This window comes from Rhipicephalus microplus, chromosome 10, assembly GCF_043290135.1.
Source record: "Rhipicephalus microplus isolate Deutch F79 chromosome 10, USDA_Rmic, whole genome shotgun sequence".
Lineage (NCBI taxonomy): Eukaryota > Metazoa > Arthropoda > Arachnida > Ixodida > Ixodidae > Rhipicephalus > Rhipicephalus microplus.
This window is the reverse complement of record NC_134709.1, coordinates 1452043-1474701: the sequence shown is the minus strand read 5'-3', so window position 1 is coordinate 1474701 and position 22659 is coordinate 1452043. Positions and strand designations below refer to the sequence as shown.

Genomic DNA, 22659 nt, shown 5'->3' with positions numbered 1-22659 from the left:
ACTGCGCACTCTTCAAGGCGTCGAAGGTATGCTCCAGAAGTTGTGCACGTGGTACGCATGAAGCCTTATTTCTCCGAATGAACTCATGCGTTTCCAACGAGTACAAACCACTTTGATTATAAAGCATCGGGACGATGCTTTCTTGAATGGGAGGCTAATGTCACGGCTAAAGGCCAGGCAAGAAGACAGAGGACGATGAAGTGATGAGCGTTCCCACGGTTCCTCCGAGGAAGAAGAAGTCGAGGCGGCTGCTCTTTTGTTCTGTTAATACAGACCTCGTTTTTCTGGTCGCACCGTCGTCCTGTATTCTGTTATTTTCACCTAGCGACAATATTGTCACGAAGTCGTGACGTGGGCGAAGGAAGCAAACTGTAATTATGAGATGAAACTATTTATTTAGCCGAATCTATGGCCCGTAACTGGCTCATCTGGTTCGCTGTATGCATAAGTTAACAGCCTGTTCAGCACTGTTTTAGCTTCAGTGGTTATTGTTTCCATCTCTTCTCTGGTTAGCAGTCTCCTTTCGATGACTTTCCTCATTGATGATTTCATGCTTCGTATTATTCTTTCATAGAATAGAAGCCTGCTCTCCAAGGTGCTTGTTCGGTGCTAAACTTCCACTTTATTTTATTTTTTTTGGTTAGCTCTTCTAGAGACTTCTTCTTGTAACTCTTTCAGCATACGATTGATTTCTTTGTTGGCTTTCTTGAATGTCCTTGCGTTGTCACTATATATTGTACGGCATAAGCCTCTTCTCGCTGTAAATCTTTTGAATGCTTGTAAGAATGCTTTTGTTTTACAGTAGTCGACAGCTTCGAGATGTACAGCTTTTGTTGCTGCACACACGAACACTGCGATGTATAGTTTTGTTATGCCTTTCACGGCGTCTTTTATAAGCATCGGGCCTGTAAAATCTACACCAGTCACTTCAAATGGTTGTCGGTGGTTTACTCTGTCAGCAGGCAGAGGTGCTGTGTCTTGCTTAATTGGTTTAGCATCAAATTGTTGACTCTTTAAACATCCATGAATAGCCTTCTTCACCAGCTGCCTTCCTTGGATTATCCAATATTTCATTCTAAGCTGCGACAGTGTTGCACTGACTCCTCCATGCAACGCGAGCTGATGCACATGTCGTACTAGCAGCTTTGTAGCAGCGGTCCACTTTGGTAGCACGATTGGATGTTTTTCGTTGTACGTCAGTTCACTTTGAGACAGACGATCCTTGTGCCTTATTAGTACTTGTTCATCCTCAAAGACTTCCCACCCACAAAGAAACATCCTTGTTGTCTTAGTCGTATTACTCTTGTTGAGTATAATATGTTCCTATATCTTTGTGTGCTCCAATTTTATTATCCTTGTCTCTGCATTCTTTAGTTCCTCAAAACTCAGATCGCCGATTATCCGCTTCTCTCTTATAATTTTTATGTATCTAAGAACCCAAGCTGTTAATCTGAGCAATCTTATGTAGGTTCCATACTTCTCTGCGACGATCACGACCGTAACTGAGGTGTATATATTCGTTGCACAACATTCACTACTCTCACTGTCTTCTTCCGTTTCCGTTAGCCCTGTAGTCTTGTTTTCCATAACAAGCCACTTTGGACCATGCCACTATAGGTCCGACTGTATCAAAGCCTTTGCACTTACACCTCTGGTTATGAGATCAGCTGGGTTCTCTCCACTTGCAATGTATTTCCACTCTGATAGCTTCGTTTTCTCTTTTATCTCCTTCACCCTATTTTCTACAAATGTGTCTCGTTCTTTCTTTCCGTGTAGCCAAGTAAGAACAATGGTCGAGTTCGTCCAGTATCTTGTAGCATTTATATTTCTTACAAATCCGTTTCTGACGTAATTGGAAATGCATGCAGACAGCAACGCAGCCATCAACTCAAGTCGTAGTAACGAGATTTGCTTCATTGGCGCTATCCTTCCTTTTCCAATTAGTATTTCAGCCTCCTTTTTCTTCTCGTAGTGATTTATCAAATAGGCCGCTGTTCTGTATGCATATGGACTTGCATCTGAAAACAAGTGAAGTTCCGTGTGAATAGGCTTCCTCCTTTGTCTTACATCAAACCATCGTGGTACACTGAACTCTTGAATCAATTACAGCTCTTTAATCCATCTCCTCCAAGTCGTGAGGTGCTGGTAAGGAGACCTACTCAAACAGTTAAAATAGAAATCTCCAATATGTTTCCTAACAATTGCTAAAATCTTCCCAGTAGGTACCTGAATGCCATTTTGAAAGACCACCTGGCAAGATTAAAATTAAAGATTGTAATAGTAGCTGATGCTTCAGTTTGTAAAGAAAAGGCAGGCGGGGGAATCGCATCTTCAGTATTGACTTGGTCTTTTTTCAAATAATTTACCTTATTTCACACTATTTACCAAATAAAGTTACTTCGAATTGTCTTAGCATTACGGAAATTGCCTCTATTCATAACAGATGCTGTCATTCATACAGAGTGCCTGTTTGTCTGTTCATTAACTGCACCGAATATGTAAAATGCTATAGAAGTGTTTTGTGCCCTCGCCCCACGACCTTTGCATCTAATTTGATTGGTATGGGTTCCAGGTAATAAAGGTTTAACCCTCAATGAATATGCAGATGCGCTTGCGGGAGCCTTACATTATGGTCCAGTTAATTCTATATTGCTGATGCTACCATTTATTGCCGTGGCACGATTTGAAAAATTTTATCGATGGTGCATGCTTCTCTAGAAGGGCAGAAATATCAATTACGAGATTATGATTCCGAGTCCTCTCAATGAATTTTCACCTGTGTAGGTCTCGTCTCGTTAAATTGCCCTTATGCTTCCACTGCAACGAGAGTGAATCTCTGCATCATTTCCTCTTAAAATGCAAGCTATTTGCAAATCAAAGGAAAAGACTGTTAGGAGAACCTCTCTGTAGGTTGAAACATCCCCTCCGGTGGTATTTTCCTTTGGAGCAATTAAAGAAGGCTTTAGCCACAGGAATGTTTGCGAAGCCCTATGCAATTTTCAAAAACAAACAAAACGAGTAGAACATTAGGCTTAAGTATAAATTCACTTTATTTCCAGCCCTATTAGTTTGTTGGGCTTTCTTTTTATTTTGCTTTATTTGTTATATTTTTAATTAGTGTTTTACCAATTTGTTTTTTAATCCCTATCTAAAGGTATTTGGCTGGTAAAACAATTTTCTTCCTAAGATGAGATGACGCCCGTTTCGTGGCTGATCCCCTGTGGTTGCGCCAGGCATCTAAGGGCCAACCAATCCGTTGAGGCACACGAAAGACGCCATCATTAGTGTGACCGCGTCTCGCAGGCGTGGAGCAGTGGTCGCAGCAGCTGGTCAGGAGCACGGAATGCGGCAGGCCCAGCGTCGAGCCAAACCTCGAGCTCGCCGACCGTATCGTCGCAGGACAGGAGGCGGTGCCACACAGCTGGCCCTGGCAGGTATATTTGTCACTCTGTACATCTGGGTATTCGCTACGGTAGCTTTTTCTTTTTTTTTGACACGAAGGTGTTTTATGCCGGGGTCCACCAAGATTTCAGTGACGTATTTCTGTCATGGAAATAGCGTCAAAGAATACACAAAAAATTTTGCAACGGGAGTCGAGCCCATGATCGTGGCTCCGCCACTACAGATGCCGGGCACACCATCCACTGCACCATGGTTACGTTTTAGGGGCGAAGCTCCTTATGGCGTGGCTTGTGCGTCCCTCGTAGTACGTAACCACCAGTAGCACATACCCGAAATAGGTATAACATTTGACCTCCAAGGTGGTGCCGGTGAGAGATTTCTTCTGTGCGTTGTTTAACAATAAAAAAATAGTGCTCAATGTACATGCCAATGGTTGTTAATGGAAAATGAGAGACAGGAGCATTCGGCTTTTAGTCAACGCGCACGCTGCGATCCCCATTAGCAGCCATTGGCATGTACATTGAGCACTATCATACAAGAAAGGGTTCCTACATTATACTCGCTGGGTGTAACCTCCTTAGTTTTAGAAAGGTTTAGCGAGCGTTGAGCCGCAGGGCCATGAATACAATGAACTAGTATATACCATGAATGAATTCGAGGTGGTTAAAGGGGGGAAGCAGATACGAAGCGCAAGCCATAAGAAATTAAAAGCCGAATCCTCCTGTCTCTCATTTCACGTTAGCAGCCACTGGCATGTACATTGAGCACTATCTGACAGGAAAAGGTTGCTACGTTATACTCGCTGGGCGTAACCTCCTTGGTTTTAGAAAGCTTTAGCGAGCATTGGGCCGCAGTGCCATGAATACAGTGAACTAGTATATACCATGAACTCAAGGTGGTTGAAGGTGGGAAGTAGACCCGAAGCGCAAGCCGTAAGAAAGTGTGCGTGTGCCACCTCTCGTTTAGCCCTTGGAATGTCCACTGAATGGCGGTGCTTCTATATGGGGAATATATGATAAAAAGATGCGAGATGGTGGGACTTGGAGTGTTGAATAGATGGACGAACGGACACACAGACAGATGCATGGATGGACACATGAACGGACGCAGGGGCGGATGCATGAACGAACGCAGGGACGGGCGCACGAACAGACGCGTGGACGGTCACACAGACGGACGCATGAACGGACGAATGCTTCGCCCCACTCTCCATAATTCACTCCGTGGATATGCTGGCATTTTTTTTCTTTATTGCAATGTTAATACATTTTATGCATAGACACATATGTCACACATCACCCACCAGCATGCATAAGGCTGGTTGTATTTACTTATGCACCTTTAATTCTTACAATGTATCTAATATACCAGATATTTCATCGCTTCTCCCTGGTGCTCCAGCACTTTTTCTAGCTTCGTGATCTGTTCAACAAAATGTGCATTAACCAATCTCACTTATGCGCCACAATCACATACTTTTTAGGCTTTTAAAAATACGGCTCTTCTATCTACCAATGTCCTCTCACAGCGTTTTTGGTAAAGCGCAGTAATGCATCACGACCGTGACATCTGCGATTAGTTCCTCCGACGCGTTATTTCTAAGCGCCCGTCCCATTCGGCCCGTTTCTAATAGCAAAAGTGCAATTTTGTCAGCGCGGCGACTTTTACCACGAGCATCGGCTTCGCTCATATAGCATTCACCCATGCCATACATATATCTCTGAAACCTCTTTGTCTGAAAGTGTCTGAGACCTCTGAAATGCGTCTGTTTCGCCTAGATATAGCTATGTGTTACCCATAAAAGGCTGTTTCACATGACACAAAAAATAGCGATTTTCAGGCTGCCTAATTCGCTCGCAGCGAAGAAAATGGCAGTTCGCTCCCGCCGCGACGATCTGCGGCAAACTACGAACATGTTGGAAATTTTCGCTGTGATCACTACGGCGGGAGGGATTTTTGGTCAGGACCCATGGAAATAGGGCCGGGCCAGCCAAGCTGTCGAAATTTCGTCGACGCGTTTGTTTTGGCAATGGCCGATTTTGTGCATTTTAAATTTATTTTAAATTGGAAAGTGTTCCTAAATGATGAAACAAGTGGGCCCTTCATTAATGTTCATGGAAACTTAATGATATATTACACAGATCATTACATTACATTCGTTTCTGCCACAAAGAACGGTGGCAAGAACTCACCGCTCCAGTCGCAGAGCGAAAGTTGTGGGGCAATGCAGACCATGTGAAATGAAAGCACCCTTAGCGGCGGTTGTGAACAGAGCGAACAGAACGATTTTCTTCGCTGCAATTGCGGCACGTGAAACATCCTTTACGCTCACTTTGCAAATAATTGTGGCAGCACAAACGCAATACACGACGCGCGTTGCGTTTCTTTCTGGTCGGGTAGTGGTAGCCAACATGCCACGTGTTAAAAACAGTGGACATAGGGTGAAGAAGATGAAGAGAAAGACGAGGAATGCGGGTGGCACGTGAGGGGGTTCTTAGGTCTACGCTGCAATAAACGGACATCGAGACACTCTGCTCTTCATCTCCAGGCGTATTAGTCCTTTGAAGCCGGTTTCTATGAAAGAAGTTTTCGAATTTTACATTGGTGCTGAAACCTGACCCGGTTTCAAGGAGAACCACGGAACGCCTCAGAAACACGAGAACAGCTAGAAAGGTACACAACACCAAGATCATCAATGCGGTTGATGAGCTACCAGCCTCCAATGAATTGACTTGATGGGGCTTCGCAGAATTTTTCAGTGCCTGGAGAAAAGCACCGACAAGCTCGCCAAGGCTAACGAAGCACTGCACGCCCACATAACGGATGACGAGGTGCTGGAGGACATAGACCAGGGGCTAGAGTACGAGTACCGAACTGCAAGGAGCGTTTGCCTTCTTAAACATCACATCCAGGAGCTGGCTGTCTGAACGTCAGGGCCGGCCAGGTACAACGGTGAGTTGCCAACCGACTCTTCTCTGCCGCGTCAAGCAGCCCAGTCAGATATTTCTGGCGGCACAGGAGCAAGGCTTCCTAAGCTAGACCTAATGAGGTTCGACGGGTCCCCCATGAAATGGCTACCATTTTGGGGCCTCTTTCGACACTCCGTACATGAGAACCCATGTCTCAATAACGTCGATCGATTTCACTTCCTCCGATCTCTTCGCGACGGCCCTGCGGCGAAGGCTATTGTAGGCGTACCGACAACAGACAACAGTTATGAGAACGCCGTTTCTATACTTGAGGAGCGGTTTGAAGACGTGCGCATGAGTGAGCAGAGGCATCTTAAAAATCTTCGCACTCTACGTCCCGTCACTACGTCGGCGAATGCTAGTGCCCTGAGAAGCCTTTATGACTTTTGTTCAAATCAACATAAGAGGACTCAAAGGCCTCGACATCTTGGAATCCTACTACTCTGCCATGTTGTGCGAGGTACTAATGAAAGCGATTCCACAAGACATAATGGTGGAATATCACCGATAACGGCGACTTGAAGCGACAAGTGTGAACGACCCGCCGAGATCAGAAGAACTTCGACAATTGCTCAAGTACCTGCGCATCGAGGTCGATTGCAGGGAGCAGGCCACCTACCAATGACGGATGCCGCACCGCAATGAACTACAGACCTCCGGCAGCCACAAGAATCAGCCTATGGCATCAGTGGCAGTTCTCAACAGTGCCGTTACAAAGGAGGCGTGCCTTTTTTGCCAGAAATCACCCCCAACGTTTGACTGCGATGGATCGCTTTCTGACTCGGTGATAAGCCTATTCTGTCGACGACTGGCTGCTGCTTCAGATGTACCACAAAAGGACATCGAGCAAGAGACCGTTGACAGAAGGTGAGCTTTTCAGATTGTCAAGGAAGACGCGCTTCTTCGATGTGCTATAGACAGGCTAGTACAGATGTTGAAATAATGACGCCACTACAACACGCTACGAGCAGTACCTCCATGTACGCTCTGTCAGATAGCAATAGGAGCCTTGATGCAATACTATTGCAAACCTTCAGAGGATGGATGAAAGACGCAAAGGAGAGCTGCTATTTAAGAGGCATCATGGATAATTGTAGCCAGCGCACTTTCATTCAAGAAGATGTTTTAAGAAAATTGAACCTGTAGGTGTTAGGAGAAATTGACATTACCGTCAATGTGTTTGGAAACAAACATGGTCGCTTTGCACGTCGGAGACTAGTCAAAGTAACTCTACAAAGCCTATACGATAATATTCAGCATGTCATGGAAGCAATAGAAATCGAGCACACCTGTGAAGTGGTTGCTGAAGTACAAGGCCATGAATTTATTAAAGAGTTGCGAAATCGTCGTCAACAATTAGCTGATGCACTTTGCTTTTCGCATATCACCCAGGAAGAAGGCATTAGCTTATTAATTGGCTCAGACCGATTGGGAAAGATTCTTGGGAGCGAAGTCACTTGGAATAAAGATAGCAAAAGTCTTTTTTCCATTCAGACGGCACTGAGTTGGACAGTACAAGGACCCTAAAATGATGTAACTATTCTTCCTCTCACAATCGCCAACGTTTGTGTATTACGGACAAGTTGTTGCATAAGCGACACCCTGATGCAAGAACGCATAAGCTCAGAACTACGAAAGTTCTGGTAGCTCGAAAGCTTCGGGATCACAGATGCAGATGAACCATCCTCCCACGATAAGCAGGTGCTAAAAGCTTTCAATGAAACTATTGAGCTGCGAGACGAAAGGTACGAAGTCTGTCTGCCTTGGAAAGACAGGCAATCAGACCTGCATGATAATCGTGCGGTAGCAATCAAGCGACTTTGCTGCTTACTTCACCAGTTGTCTCAGAGCAAAGAAGTACTGCTTCACTACGATGTAGCAGTCAGGCAGTACCTTACTGTTGGTCATGCTGAGCCAATTCCCGCCATCAAGGGTGTGACCACCACTAAATATTACATGCCCCATCGGGAAGTAATTAGAACAACGTCCACCACAACGAAACTCCGAATTGTCTTCAATGCCTCGTCTCATGCCTCAGGAGTGACTTCATTCAATGACCATTTGAAAAAGGCCCGAACCTGAGCAACGATATGTTGAAGACGTTACTGCGTTTTCGTCAGCATCAGTTCGGCGTCGCGGCTGACGTTCAGAAAGCATTTCTGCAGATTGGAATTAAGCCGAGTGACACTCTGAGATTCCTGTTGTTTGAAAGAACACCAACAGGAGTGCAGGACATGAATCCCGTTTGCGAATACCGCATGACTCGAGTGCCCTTTGGCACTACGGCAAGCCCTTTCTTACTGAGTGTGACATTGCAGTATCATCTGCAGAGCGTATCTGGAAAGTATCGCCAGGCAGCTGAGAAGTTGATGCGTTGCTTTTACGTAGATGACATTGTCACCAGTGTTCCTACCGCATCGGACGCTTTTAAGCTCTACGACCAAGCTACAGAAATCTTCGCGAAAGCTGGAATGAAGTTACAAAAGTGGGCAACTAACTGCACTGACCTAGAAAACTGCGTAGAACAACCATACAACGTGAAGATACTGGGCCTACTGTGGAACACCAGGTCAGATAGGCTAAGCTTGAACATCGACCCTGCTCTTGAATGTCTACAAGAAAATAAGCCAATGAAACGGTTCATTTTACAGAATTCTGCTCGCTTGTTCAACCCTCTCGGCCTTGCAGCACCATTTCTAATACGCGTCAAAATATTTTTTCAGCGCGTTTGGCAAATAGAACTTGATTGGGATTGTGAAATTCCCATTCAACTTTCCCAAGAACGGGATATGTGGCGCAGAGAAATTCATGACATCAAGACTCTTTCAGTGCCCAGGTTTTGCTTGTCAATCAGTGATATAGATTATGAGCTGCCTGTATTCACTGATGCAAGCAAAGCTGTTTACGGGGCTGTTGCTTATCTGCGGCACAACCGCGATGGTGCACCAGGTCAGGTACTCATGGCAAAGGGCCAAGTTGCTTCCATAAAGCAGCTTTCACTTCTACGGCTCGAGTTTCTTGGAGTTTAATTGGGTGCCCAACTAGCAAAGTTCATAACTGACGCAATGGAAATCACTTCTTCTAAATGCTATTTTTGGACCGATTCAACAGTGGCTTTGGGTTGGATCGGAGGCATCCCTTCAAGGTGGCAGCAGTTTGTAAAAAACAGAGTAACAGAAATCCCAAACCTCTCTGACTCTTGCCAATGGAACTATTGTTCTAGAAAAGAGAACCCAGCGGACCTAGTTTCCCGGGGCACATGGGTGAAAAATCTAATTGACATGGAGATTTGGTGGAGAGGACCAGTTTGGTTGGCCAGAAGCGAAGAATGGCCTAAGCACACGAATACTTATCTGAATGCTCTTAAAGATGATCTAAAAGGGAAGTACGAAGTAGACATCATTACGCTCTACCCGTCCTCGACATCGGTGAACGCTGTTTTGGACCTATCAAAGTGTAGTTCCTGGTTGCGGGAGCTACGCGTCACGGCTTGGATAGAGAGGTTTGTCGCAGCCTGCTTTGACCGGCCAACCCCTAAGGGACACCTACTAACGGAGGAGCTTATCGCCTCTGAAAGGTATTGACTGTCCATTATTCAAAGCAACAATTTGGCCCTGAATTAACAGCCCTCCAGTCTGGGTGAGATCTACCCAAGGTGTCAACAATTTGGGATTTGCACCCCTTTCTTGCGGAAGAGGATGGATTGCTGAAAATGCGCACAAGGCTTCGGAATCTCACGTACCGCGAAGGCATCAAACACGCAATTCTGCTTCCCGGTGACCATATCGTCACTGAACTCATTGCCACCGGCTTACACCTGATGCTTCTGCCCGCAGGAGTTGCAACAACCATCGCAGAACTCTGAGAGCGCTTCTGGGTGACGAAGGCGAAGCAGTGTGTGAAAAGAGTGATCGGGCGGTGTACATGGTGCGCGCGATTAAGGGTGAAGCCTGCGACAGCTCCTATGGCAGCGCTACCTACTGACCAAGTGAATGTGTCCAAACCGTTTGACATTACTGGTGTAGATTTTATGGGACCAGTGTACTTAAAAAGTGTGCCAACACAGAAACGGTAATACGTGCTGTTCATCTAAAGCTTGGTTTACGTTCCACAGCAGACTGTTTCTTAGAAGCCTTTCGACGTTTCACTGCACGTCGTGGATTCCCTTCAGTGATTTACTCTGACAATGCTTTGTGCTTTAAACGTGCTTCTCGCACACTTCGTGCTGTGTATGACACTACTAGAGAAAGTGAAGTCGGCAATTATCTGTCTGCTCATAGGATCACATGGAAATTCTCGGCTGACCGTGCTCCTTGGTGAGGCGGATTTCGGTAGTGTATAATGAGGTCAGTGAAAGACAACTTAAGAAAAGCTCTTCTAGATTTAGAAGGTCTCTTCTAGATTATGGGCAAATGAGCATGGTCAGCAGAAATTGAAGCGATCATAAATAGCAGATTGTTGACGTACTTGTATTCTGCGCCAGAGGAACCAGATGTCTTAACACCTGCCCATTTCTTACATGGCAAGTGATTGACGGCGCTCCCCGACTTGCAAACTGCAGACGTGGTGCCCAGCTCCCATACGGAGCTTCTTAAAACTTGGATACAGCGACAAAAGCTGCAGAAAGATTTCTGAAATCGCTGGTATAAGGAATATTTATTACTTCTTAGAAGCGCTCATAATAGACTAGTGGCGGACATTACTAGTATTGCAGAAAGCAATATAATGATAATGCGCGACGATGCTCTGCCCAAGTTGTGTTGGAAACTTGCACGCGTTCTGAAAAACATTACAGGACACGACGGCATTGTTCGTGCATGTTGCCTAAAGTTAGCAGGCGGCAAAATTGTAACGCGGTTTATTCAACATTTGTGTTTCCTAGAAATGTGCCCGCAGCAATTCGAGGGCCGGGAGCGTTAAAAACAGTGGACATAAGGTGGAGGAGATGAAGAGAAAGACAAGGAATGCGGGTGGGAGGTGAGGGGGTTCTTGGATCTACGCTGCAATAAACAAACATCGAGACGCTCTGCTCTTCATCTCCAGGTGTATTAGTTCTTTGAAGCCGGTTTTCTATGAAACAAGTCTTTGGATTTTACACCGCGAGTAGGCAACTTTAGCCCAGGTTTAATGTTCAGTCAATCATGCTTTTCTGGCTGTCACATCGCTTCATCTGGTTTTGATCTCACCGTTAGCTCCTACCACAAGCATTTATGACCTCAAGCGTTTGTTTATGGATGTTACTTGTCTGGATGTAGATGTATGAATAAGTGTCAGCGTGGATGCGTCATCCTTAAGCATTGCATTAGCTTTCAAACACCAATGGACATTGGGCACACTCTTTTTTATCAATTTACATTAAACTTTTTCTGTAAGGACACATCCGACTTTCAGGTTTTATCGATTCCTATGACAGAGGGATGAACCATGTTTTTTTTTTCGTGCTTTTTTGCATTTCTAGCTTCTTTTAGGCCCAGGTTCTTAGGTCATTTTATGCAGTCTTGCTATAGCGCTGTTTCGGTCGGAATCAGGGATTCGTGTATGCGACTGACGTTTACAACTGCAGTACGCAGCTTAGTTTGAGCATGAAGATAAGGGGCGAAAGCAAAGGAAGGGAAGCGCAGGCACCATAATTAAGCGCAAGCCTTCTAACTCGTGTTTATTATAAAACCCTACAACTTGCTCAATCATCAGTACTTGTGTGTTTACAATCTGTGGGCTGTCTATGTCCAGTCTGAGTATGTAATGCAATTGTCATACATAGTCCGAGTACGTAATTCCCACGACTGAGCTGCTCTGTGACGCTCACACTCATACGACACTATAGGTTGAGAGAAATTAATAAATGTGAGTCATATATGAATGGTTTGCCGAGTAAACTCAAGAGTCTAATAACGTGGTAAGTTTATTGGCATTGCCTTTAAACTGGCTGGTGGCAAGATTTTTATTGAAAATTTAAATTCATTGCTTGCATCTCGTTTCGAATGAAGCCCGTATCATACCATGTTCTCGTTACGATAGCCGTTATGTGAACACTCAAGGCGTATTACTGCCTTCCCCATTAAGTCCAAGTTTGTGACACCTCTGCTCTTGTTGTATGCTCCACGTGCGAGCGAATGCTGAAGGCGAGCGCGGCTGATACAGTCACAGGTCATGCCAGCCGGATTCGTCGGGTAGGGGGCTGCTCAGCTCGGGCAGATTCCTAGAATACGACTCTGTCGTAAGTGGCGCATCAAATATGCACAATTTCGTTCTCTCTTTTGGATGCGAAGCAGCTCTTTGACTACCCTTTGTAACGCTGTTCTTCCGTGCAAACGTGCCACATGCCGCAGGTGTTGGTGTGTTGCCAAATAGGCCGCTACCGTGCGTGGCATTGCACGCTCGAGGCACTCTAACACAGCGCCTCCAGAATACCATTCAACAATTTTATTGCGCAGAAAATCAAATAAATGTTTTGTTCACTCTCTCCACACGCAAAAATATCGTCTTTCGACATCATTTGCAGATTAACATGCAGATACGGTGCCTTTTTTTTCCTTCGCTCTTCTCATTGCATAAACTTTCCCATGAGTTTTTTTTATTGTCTGCAGCTGCTGCAGACGCTGCAGGTGACCTTCTTGCCAGCAAATGTATATACTAATATGACGCAGTAAAATGTTTCAGTTTAGAGTATTGCGCTTAATACCGACGTTTTGCCTGTGCTTTTTTATTATTAGTGCTATAAATAATAATGGACGGTTTTGACGAGCTGATCTGCCCAATGCAGGCGAGTGTCCAGTTGAAGAACTTCTGGCCGGCAGCCCACTTCTGTGGAGGAGCACTCTTACGCAACGACCTCGTCATCACGGCGGCTCACTGCGTTCAGGGGCAAGTGCTATGATTTACGCACGCCAAAATCATCGCGCGTGACGTCACAGACTACAAAGTGTATTAACCAATATTGTGGTGCCATTGTGTAAAGAAAATTTACTCAAACTTAATATGCTAAGCTTATAAGGCACCCTCAGAGGATAGGGTACTTCATTTTTACCGATTGGGAACTACGTAGGTCCTTGTAGAGGCCATCAAAATATGTGACATCACAGCAAATGGTGTGGAAACCTGTAGATGGCGTTGTTGCTTGAATTTGCTTTTTTCATGTTTTCTCGCTTCTCGCCGCCAGTAGAGTGTTTTTAGTAGAGTGAAAGATCATTTCAATAATAAGAAATATGTATTTTCGCTCTTTAGTATCTCCAAAGAAAAACAATGAACCAAGCTTCGAGAGCCTTTCACAGTGACAAGAGCAAAACGCCATCTCTTCATTAAGGAATTGTCTTCACAAGTTTTGCCACATGTGCTTTTCACGTGTTTTTTTTTTACCGGACCGTGCAGATTTGAAGTTTGTTCAGTATGTGCTTTCCATAAAATGAACAAGTTGTTACATTGCATTTGTTTATGTGTTCCTGTTCTTTGTTTTGGTGTGCTTCCTTGAAAACTGTTAAGATGAATCTGTTCCAACAAGGCAGAATCACGCCTCGCTGCGGTGGTCTAGCAGCTAAGGTATTCAGCTGCTGACCCGTAGGCCGGGAGATCGAATCCAGACTGTGGCAGCTGCAAGTTTCAGCAGAAGCGAAAATGCTGTAGGTCCGTGTGCTCAGACTTGGGTGCACTTTCAAGAACCCCAGGTGGTCGAAATTTCCGGAGCCCTTCGCTATGGCTTTATTTATAATAATATGGTGCTTTTGGGACGTTGAACCCCATATATCAATTAAGGCAGAATCACAGTAAAGCAGGGTAGAATACATATGCTTTAAGAAAAATACAAATACAGCAAATACATCGCTTATAAGAATAATTACATTTTTTATGCTACTCCACATACAAATACAGCATGTATGCAAAACATCAGGTAAATAAATAAAACTCGGTGGAAAAAATGAGGTATTATGAAAAAGGTCATATTGCAAATCAGAATGTAATTGACAGGTAGTTGTACCAAATGAACACAGTGAAGGTTTAGTAGCTTTGGTGTTGGATTTTTTTTGTCACAGTCCTGGAAAAGAAGAAATGTTTGAAACAAAGTTTTTTTTTATGCAGAATGGAGTAATTTCTGGGTGATTCCTCTCTTCTGCAATACTGAGAAAAAAGTAATTATATTGGCAATCGTGATGTTTCTTATTAACCTAAAATTAGAATTTTAATCGGGAAAGAATGACCGCATTTCGCAAGTGCAGGCGTCTTGCTTAGTTTTAAAATTTTGATGCTTACAATTTAGCGCAATAGATAAGGTGCATAATGTCAGCACAAAGCAAGAAAGGGCACAAAAAAGTCATAGAGGCTGATCTCCTGCCACGGTGTTCGTTGAAGGATAAAATGCTTAAAGCCTGTGTGTTTAGGTTTAGGTGCACGTTGAAGAACCTCAGGTGGTCGAAATTTTTTGACCCGTCCACTAACGATGTCTCTCATAGACATATGGTGGTTTATAGATGTAATACCCTTGTCACACGGGCACTTAAAAGTCTTTTAAGTAAGCGGTCTTTTTCCGAAAAGGAGTTCCTGACAGCATACACACGGCACAGAGCGAACTCCTTTTCAGAAGCGGTCTTTTTCGTAAACGGCGTTCGTCGATCTCTTTTACGGCTCCGAATGAGTAGCCTCGAAACCAGTGGGCGCCAGCAATTTTCGAGTGGTGGGAAAAAAAGAGCGAATGCTTATTTTTCTGTCACCAAAACTCTTTGTAAAAACAAATTTCATATCCTGCAGAAGGTGTAATGAACTCTTTTAATGGTTATTTCCTTTTCTACTCTCGTAAGCAGCTACAACGCGTCGGCAATATCACGTGGTGACGCTCGGTCTTGCGCTGCTTTATCCTCTCCTTGGCGGCTTTTGCAGCGTCTGCCTCGCTTTCCAGAGCGAGAAGGCAGGCCATGAGGCTTGCGATCCTCGCTTTTTCTCCCGTACGGTCGCCCATAACGTGTCGAGAGCAGTTGAGAGCAGCGAAAAACAAATACGGTAAATAAAAGCACAGTGGTGCCAGACAAACTTGTGCACGTCGCTAGTTATGGGAATGCTTCCTTATCTAGTGCAAAAAACATTCACATTGGTGTTTCTTCATCTCTTATTCTTAAATTTATTTGAAGAAACGAGCAGTGCAACAAGTCTTTAATTTGTACATCGTGATACATCGTTTAATTTTCATTGCTTCTCTTTTAACTGCTAGCGCCACGCTTTCGCTAGCGTCTTCGAACGAAAACACTAAAAGGAGATCGTTGCTGCCGTGTGTCTGCGCCGCAAACACCTCTTTGTTAAAAGTCTTTCAACTTCGTAAAAGACCGCTTACTTAAAAGACTTTTTGCGCGCCCGTGTGACACAGGTATTAAATTTCCAAAATTATGAATATTATTATTATAAATGAACTGCGTGACTCACGGCGTAGTGCAATGCAGATATTTACAGAGAGTTTTGGCAAGTGGCTTTGCAGTTGGCATTGTTCGTCTTATCGCTGCGAATATATACTGTAGAGCACTACGATACGCTGATAGTTTTATTGTTAGCTTGCCTGCGGTGGAGTTTCAGCATTCACGGATGAGAAGGCGATAACAATTTATAACGATTGTGACACTGTCTGATATGAATTCTGAGTGCAGCTTCATGTCGGCCAAATGTGGTTGTAGTTATGGCTTTAGGAAAAGTATCCACTGTAGCATAAATCATAATTTTGTAAAGCAGGACAACTATGCCATTATTCGTCTTCCTGCAGACAAGCTGGACACCCGCGCCACTCATCTGTTATGTGCACTCTGCTGCATGTGGCCCATGACGAGTTACGGTTGAGTGCTTACATTTGCAGTGGGTGGGAAGCACTAAACTGCACACATACGTTCCACAATTCGCATTGTGCAATGTCATCTTGCTCTTCTGCCACGCGATATTGCATAGGTTAACGCGATTCCTTGTCCGACAGGACGCCCGTACATGGCCTTTATGCAAATAAGTTTTAAGCACTGGTGAAGCTCGCTTGACACAGAGCCACACTGGTGCTTGAAACTCATCTGTTAGACAATAAAGAAAGACCCTTTAAATTTCCAACTATGCAGTCTTGGCCAATCCACAACAGCGGGTATGTCTCAAGGAGAAGTAAACAAAAAACAAACAAAAACAGCGTTTATCTGTCGACTTCCATGCAGAGGCCCTCGGTTCAAATACCATTGGATGCTCGATATTGTTTTTTGTCATTTTTTTCTGTGTGTAGCTGTTACACTACCAAGGCTCAACACAGATGCCTCTCTAAAAGCTAAACGCCTGAGTTTTCGACTTACCCCGCCGCAGTGGTCTAGTGGCTAAGGTACTCGGCTGCTTACCCGCAGGTCTCGGGATCGAATACCAGCTGTGGCAGCTGCATTTCTAAAGGAGGCGGAAATGTTGTAGGCCCGTGCGCTCAGATTTGGTGCACGATAAAGAACCCCAGGGGGTCGAAATTTCCGGAGCCCTCCATTACGGCGTCTCTCATAATCATATGGTGGTTTTGAGACATTAAACCCCACATATCAATCAATGAGTTATGACTCCTGGTAAAACAGAACCTTGGGCCGCGAGGTGCCAGATGCAGCTAAGTGTTAAACGCTGTTTCTATTCTTTGCAGGCAGCGTCCTGGCGACCTCGTGGTTAAACTCGGCAGTCATAATCTCGTGGACAATGACCCCGGCGTGCAGGTCAGGAGAGTCTCCACCTACGCAATACATGGCGTAAGTCTCTGGTCACATCGTGTAGATAGGCGTGTTAAAACTCTTATATTTCAGTGCCAGCAGTGTACACAAGTAAATAAATAAATATATTTAATTCCAGCTATCTCCACTCGCGGACACTGCGGAAACAGCTAACTTATCAGCTCGTCCTTCATCATATAGTTGTTGTATACACTACTTTGAAGGTAGCATATACAGTATATTCTACCTTAAAGACAGAATATACAGTAACTTGAGCCTCTCTGAGTGCGAACATCACAGTTGGCTCGGCGACGATCGACATGCCCATTCTCACGTCGACACACGTTCACGTGGGCAGCGGCTTCCTCATTCAGTCGTTCCATATCGGTTTCACTGCAGCCTCGCGAGCATGTGCTGCTTTGGGATACACTGCCCTGCATTTTTTACGTGTCGCTGCAGCTTCTCTGGCACCGGGTCAGCTTGTCTGTGTTCACGTCACACTGCAACTACGTCTCTTCCAAAGCGGTGTTTTCGTCGAGCTTCAGCTTCTCTTGCACAAAGTTCAGGGTCAGCGCCGCTGCCGTTTCGCGGTGTCCAATTTGTGGACATGTCTACTTCAGCGTAGTGTGCTCTTGACCACGTTGCGCTAGGAAAGTTTTTCTAGTGTCGTGAACGAGTCTGAAAATTTTACGATACAGCCTCCAAAGGCGCAGCCGCTCGCTCGTGCGTGTTGATCGCACGCGTCAGCATACGCCTTGTCGAGTTTCTCGCATTGAAACCAAGTATTGTGGTTAAAGTAGAAGCGCGTTGTGTTCACTACGCATGGAGCCGATAAATTGTAAAGAAAAAAATTCGCAGCATATCCAAGGAGTGAATGATGATGAGTGGGCTGAAGCATCCGTCCATCTGTGCATCCATCCATGTGTCTGACCAAGTATGATCCGTCAAGCGCACTCCACGTACGGCGGAAATCCAGGATAATGAGATATAACGGACGCAAGTGATGGCACTCGCACCCTGCGCAGCAGCCAATCGGAGAGCAGTGGCATCTCCACCGCCATCTTGTGTACATTCGGCCAACCGCCCTATTGCATGTATCTCTATCGGACAGCGCCATCTAGGAAACTAGACTAAACATGGCCATGATGACGTAGAATGTGTACAGCGCCATTTAGGATAATGTCACGCAACTGCACTTTGCGTGCATCTCTATGGGACAGCGCCGTCCATTTAATGGTATGGGAGATGCCACTGGGTTGGCACGCTGGCTTGTGCGACGCCGATCGACGGCTGACCAGGAGATGTTATAAGAGGCTTCGCCCCTAAAAAGAGGTCTGGGGACTATGCCGGCAGGTTAGTCTTCAAAAACGCCACATGCTGGCGGCGTATAGTGTAGTGCGCAAAGAACATATAAGTAGAATATTCGTGGTTTCAGTTTAACAACATTATTTTTCACACAGTCATGTACGAGTACAATAATAAAAATACTCAAACAAATATGGTGTTTACATCAGGCACATAAACTATAATAAACAGTGAGAAAGATGCAAAGGCAGCCATTTTGGTACAGACTGTGAGTATACAGTGCGAGAAAAAGAAATGTGCATATCAATTAAACGCATGCGAAAGCAGCGGAAATCAGTAAAACCGAAGTCCTTTGCCTCTGTAGCAATTCACAACGCAACAGAGGCATCGACTGGGGTCTTTTTTCGTAGAGCGTGGAGTTGCTGCGTCTGCTCTGGTTTTCGTCCTTTGCTCTTGTCTGTCCATCTGTCCGTGCGTCTGTCCGTCCATCTGTCTGTCTGTCTGTCTGTCCGTGCATCTAGTGAACACTCCAAAAACTGCCATTTCTCATCTTTTCATCATATTGTTACGTTTGAAAGAGACTGGTAGACGTTGAAAGGGGCTGTTTATTAGGTCGTGAGGGGCAGCTCAGAAGCAGCCAACTGGTTAAAGATCCTCCTGATCCTCTTCTTCCTCTCTCACTCTGGGCGACAAGTGCATTCACCGTATACGCTTCTTTGTCTTCGTGCATGTACGCAACATTCCTCTCCGCGCAGACGAAGGCCGCCGGACGAGTCAGTCGAGTTGTTGTGGCGTGTACAGTTTCAGGCGGGCAACATGAACCACTTGAGTTTTGGCAGCTCGTCGACCACTCGCCGTGAGACGAGCTATTACATAGTTGACCTCTGTAAGTCTGTCAACAATGACAAAAGGTCCATCGTAAGTGGCCAAAAACTTTTGGCATAACCCGCGCTTGCGCATCGAAGTCCACAACCACACCAGATCACCACGGCGATAAATCACTGGTCGATGGTGAATGTCATAGCGTGCCTTCGCTTTGTCTTGCGATGCCAATGTGCGTAGTCGAGCTATGCGACGCGCCTCTACGGCGAGGCAGAGAGTCTCGGCGACAGTGACGTTATCGTGGTCGAAGAAAGGCAATATTCTGTCCATTGTGTGCCGGGGCGAACGTGCATAAAGAAAAAAGAAAGGGCTATAGCCTGTAATCTCATGCTTCGCGGTGTTGAACGCGTAAGTAATGAACGGGAGTACGTCATCCCAGTTTTTGTGCTCACATGAGACATACATAGACAACATGTTGATAATGGTGCAGTTGGTACGCTCCGTCAGCCGATTAGTTTGGGGGTGGTATGGTGTCGAGTGACGCAGGCGGGATTCACATAAACAGAGTAGCTCCTACACGACATCCGCTGTGAATTGTCGTCCACGATCACTGATAATAAGGCGAGGTGGGCCATGTCGGAGGATGACGTACTGTAACAAAAACGACGAGACTTCACTGGCAGTTTCGGAGGGGACGGCCGCCGTTTCGCAGTAGCGTGTGTGGTAGTCGACGCAAACAATTATCTATCGGTTGCCCTTAGCCGATTTCGGGAAGGGGCCCAGAAAGTCAATGCCCACTTGTTGGGCGGATGCCATCCTTGTCAACGAGATCGAGCACAAGCATCTGGCGGTCTCCGAAGTGGCATTTCCTCGAGTTTAAAATTAGGCCAGCGTTTCGGATGCAGTTCAAAACAGTATCCAGACGAGAGTTGTGTTCACTGAACGTGCGGCCAAAGATGACGACGTCGTCGAGGTAGCACATGCAGATGTTCCACTTCAAGCCACGCTGAATGGTGTCCATAAACCTCTAAAACATTGCCGGTGCATTGCACAGTCCAAATGACATCACATTGAATTCAAAGAGCCCATCAGGGGTCACAAAGGCAGTCTTTTCCTTGTCCTCTGGGTGCATCGGAATTTGCCAATAACCAGATCGTAAGTCTACGAAGGAAAAATAAGAGGCCGAATGTAAGCAGTCTAGTGCGTCCTCTATATGAGGCAGCGGGTATACGTCCTTTTTAGTCACGGCATTCAGTCGGCGATAGTCGACGCGAAATCTCCAAGATCCATCTTTCTTCTTAACAAGGATTACCGGTGCTGCCCACGGACTGGCCGACTCTTGTACCACTCCCTTTTGCATCATTTCCTGCACTTGGTCGTTGATAATTTGTCTTTCTGACGGGGAAACACGATAGGGTTTTTGGCAAATCGGACTTGCTGCGCCAGTGTTGATGGTATGGCGCGTTCGAGACAGGGGGATAGGGATTATTTTGCCCTTCTGCGCAAAGTCAAATACCAAAACGTGCTTCAACAGCACATTCACTAAAGTTCGGCGCTCACTTGAGCTAAGTGACTTATTTATCGTTGCCATAAGCGCCCCGTCCAAATTGTGTCACGTTCTTCCGGCACGCCTGTGAGCTTGACCACTGATAAGGTCGCGTGTTTTTTGCTGACCGAAGCTAATTTCAAACCATTGGGTAGTGTCACGGGCTCAGAGGAACAGTTTACAATCCATAGGCCAGTTCGTCCGCCATTAATCGACACCACTTAATGGGTAACAAACACATTCTTCTTCACGCAGTTTATGTGCATTGGTTCTACGCTCGCATCGAAGCTGTCAGCATCCGCACCGCGACAAACAACAGGAACACGTACGGTAGACAACGCAGGTATGAACGTATCGCCACAGACACACAGCGTAGTTTGGTCATTCGCTGGAGTTTCCAGAAGTTCTGAAGGCATCTGGCCACTCACAAAGACTTTCCCCGTGCGACAGTCTACAGTGGCACCACATTCTCGCAAGAAGTCCATGCCGAGAATGACATCATGTGTCGACCGAGGAATAATCGCAAACTCTGTCGTTATCATAAGGCCTCCCAAAGATACCTCAGCACTACACACACCAATAGGGCGCAATGGCTCTCCACTCACCCCACAGAACGTCGGAAGTTTCATCCCAGGTAAAAACAACTTGCCGCCCTAACACGTCTTTAAAGGAAGCACTCATCACAGAAATCTGTCACCTGTGTCCACCAAGGCCATCACAGGCACATGATCCACCAAAACACGCACTTTGTTTTTAAACATACACACAGGAGGTATTTCTCTCAGTAGCACGTTTTCAGTGACTTCACTCCCATTGGCCGCGCTCGCTAGTTTTCCGGTGGCGAAGAGGGTGCTTTGCGACGCAGCGGTGAAAGAGAACGATGAGCACGAGGTCGCCGTGGGGGCGTTACACTCCTGTCAGATGCCGGGGAGTGGTTGCGGAAGTTGCTGGGCCAATAGTTGTCATCAGGTGGTATGTGGGCCAGCCGCCGGACACCATGAGGCTGTTCGAAGGGTTGTGAAAAGTCGGATGGTTGGTGATACCGAGGAGTCACCCGACGGTTGCAAAATCGCGACGGTTGCAGAATCGCTAATAGTATTCCTGGTGTGCCAGGAATGCTATTCCTGGCACACCGCAGGAATAGCACACCGGCCGAGATCGAAACGTCGGTCGCTCGTCGATGAATAGAGCGTCATCATTTGCTCTTTTGTGACGGATGTACTGGTCGGGTGCGTCATACCGAGACGTCGGGTGTCGAGGAGGCATGCGCCGAGAGCGTCAGTCATACCGCGACGCGGGGAATCTGGTTGTCATCCTTGACTGTGGGGCTGGGCTGTACTCCACAGTTGCCGCGCTCATTGTTGGTTGCCATAGGGTCAAAGGAGGCACGTCCATAGCCTCACGTGGCAGACACAACTCGCGATGGTCAGCTGTCGAACACGACATTTCTCGTTGGGACAGTTCCTCACGAACAATCTGTCGAATGGTAGAAAAAAGGTCGAGGCCAGGATTCGTGTCCACACTGGCAACAGTTGTAACGTTAGCCAGCCGACCAAACTTGGGCGCAATTCGACGCATCTTGAGCGTTTCAAAGGTTCGGCAATGCTGAATGACGTCCGACACAGAACCGAGGCTTTCTTTTCCAATTAGAAAATTATACACGTCCTCAGCAATCCCTTTGAGCGGATGCCCAACTTTGTCCTCTTCCGACATGGTAGCACAGACCACCTTGCACAGCCTTAACACTCCTTCTATGTAAGTGGTGCATGTCTCACCTAGTAGCTGTGCCCGTTGCGACAGTGTTTGCTCAGCCCGCTTCTTTCTAGCAACCGAGTCGCCAAAACACGCCCTGAGCTCTTCAACAAAAAGGTCCCACGTCGTGAGTGCGTCCTCGTGGTTCTCGTACCATACCAGTGCGGTGTTGGTCAGGGAG

The 22659-nt window shown here is 46.0% G+C and overlaps 1 protein-coding gene across 3 annotated transcripts in view; it reads left to right on the top strand.

Moving 5' to 3' along the window:
- The window catches only part of LOC119180620 (chymotrypsinogen A-like), a 174184-nt gene that overhangs the window by 117640 nt on the left and 33885 nt on the right, over window positions 1-22659 (top strand). For all 3 annotated transcript variants that reach the window (XM_075874857.1, XM_075874856.1, XM_075874855.1), the window contains exons 6-8: window positions 3304-3434; window positions 13135-13239; window positions 16994-17092. In XM_075874857.1, coding sequence (XP_075730972.1) covers window positions 3304-3434; window positions 13135-13239; window positions 16994-17092 — 335 coding nt within the window. The remainder of the gene's footprint in view (window positions 1-3303; window positions 3435-13134; window positions 13240-16993; window positions 17093-22659) is intronic.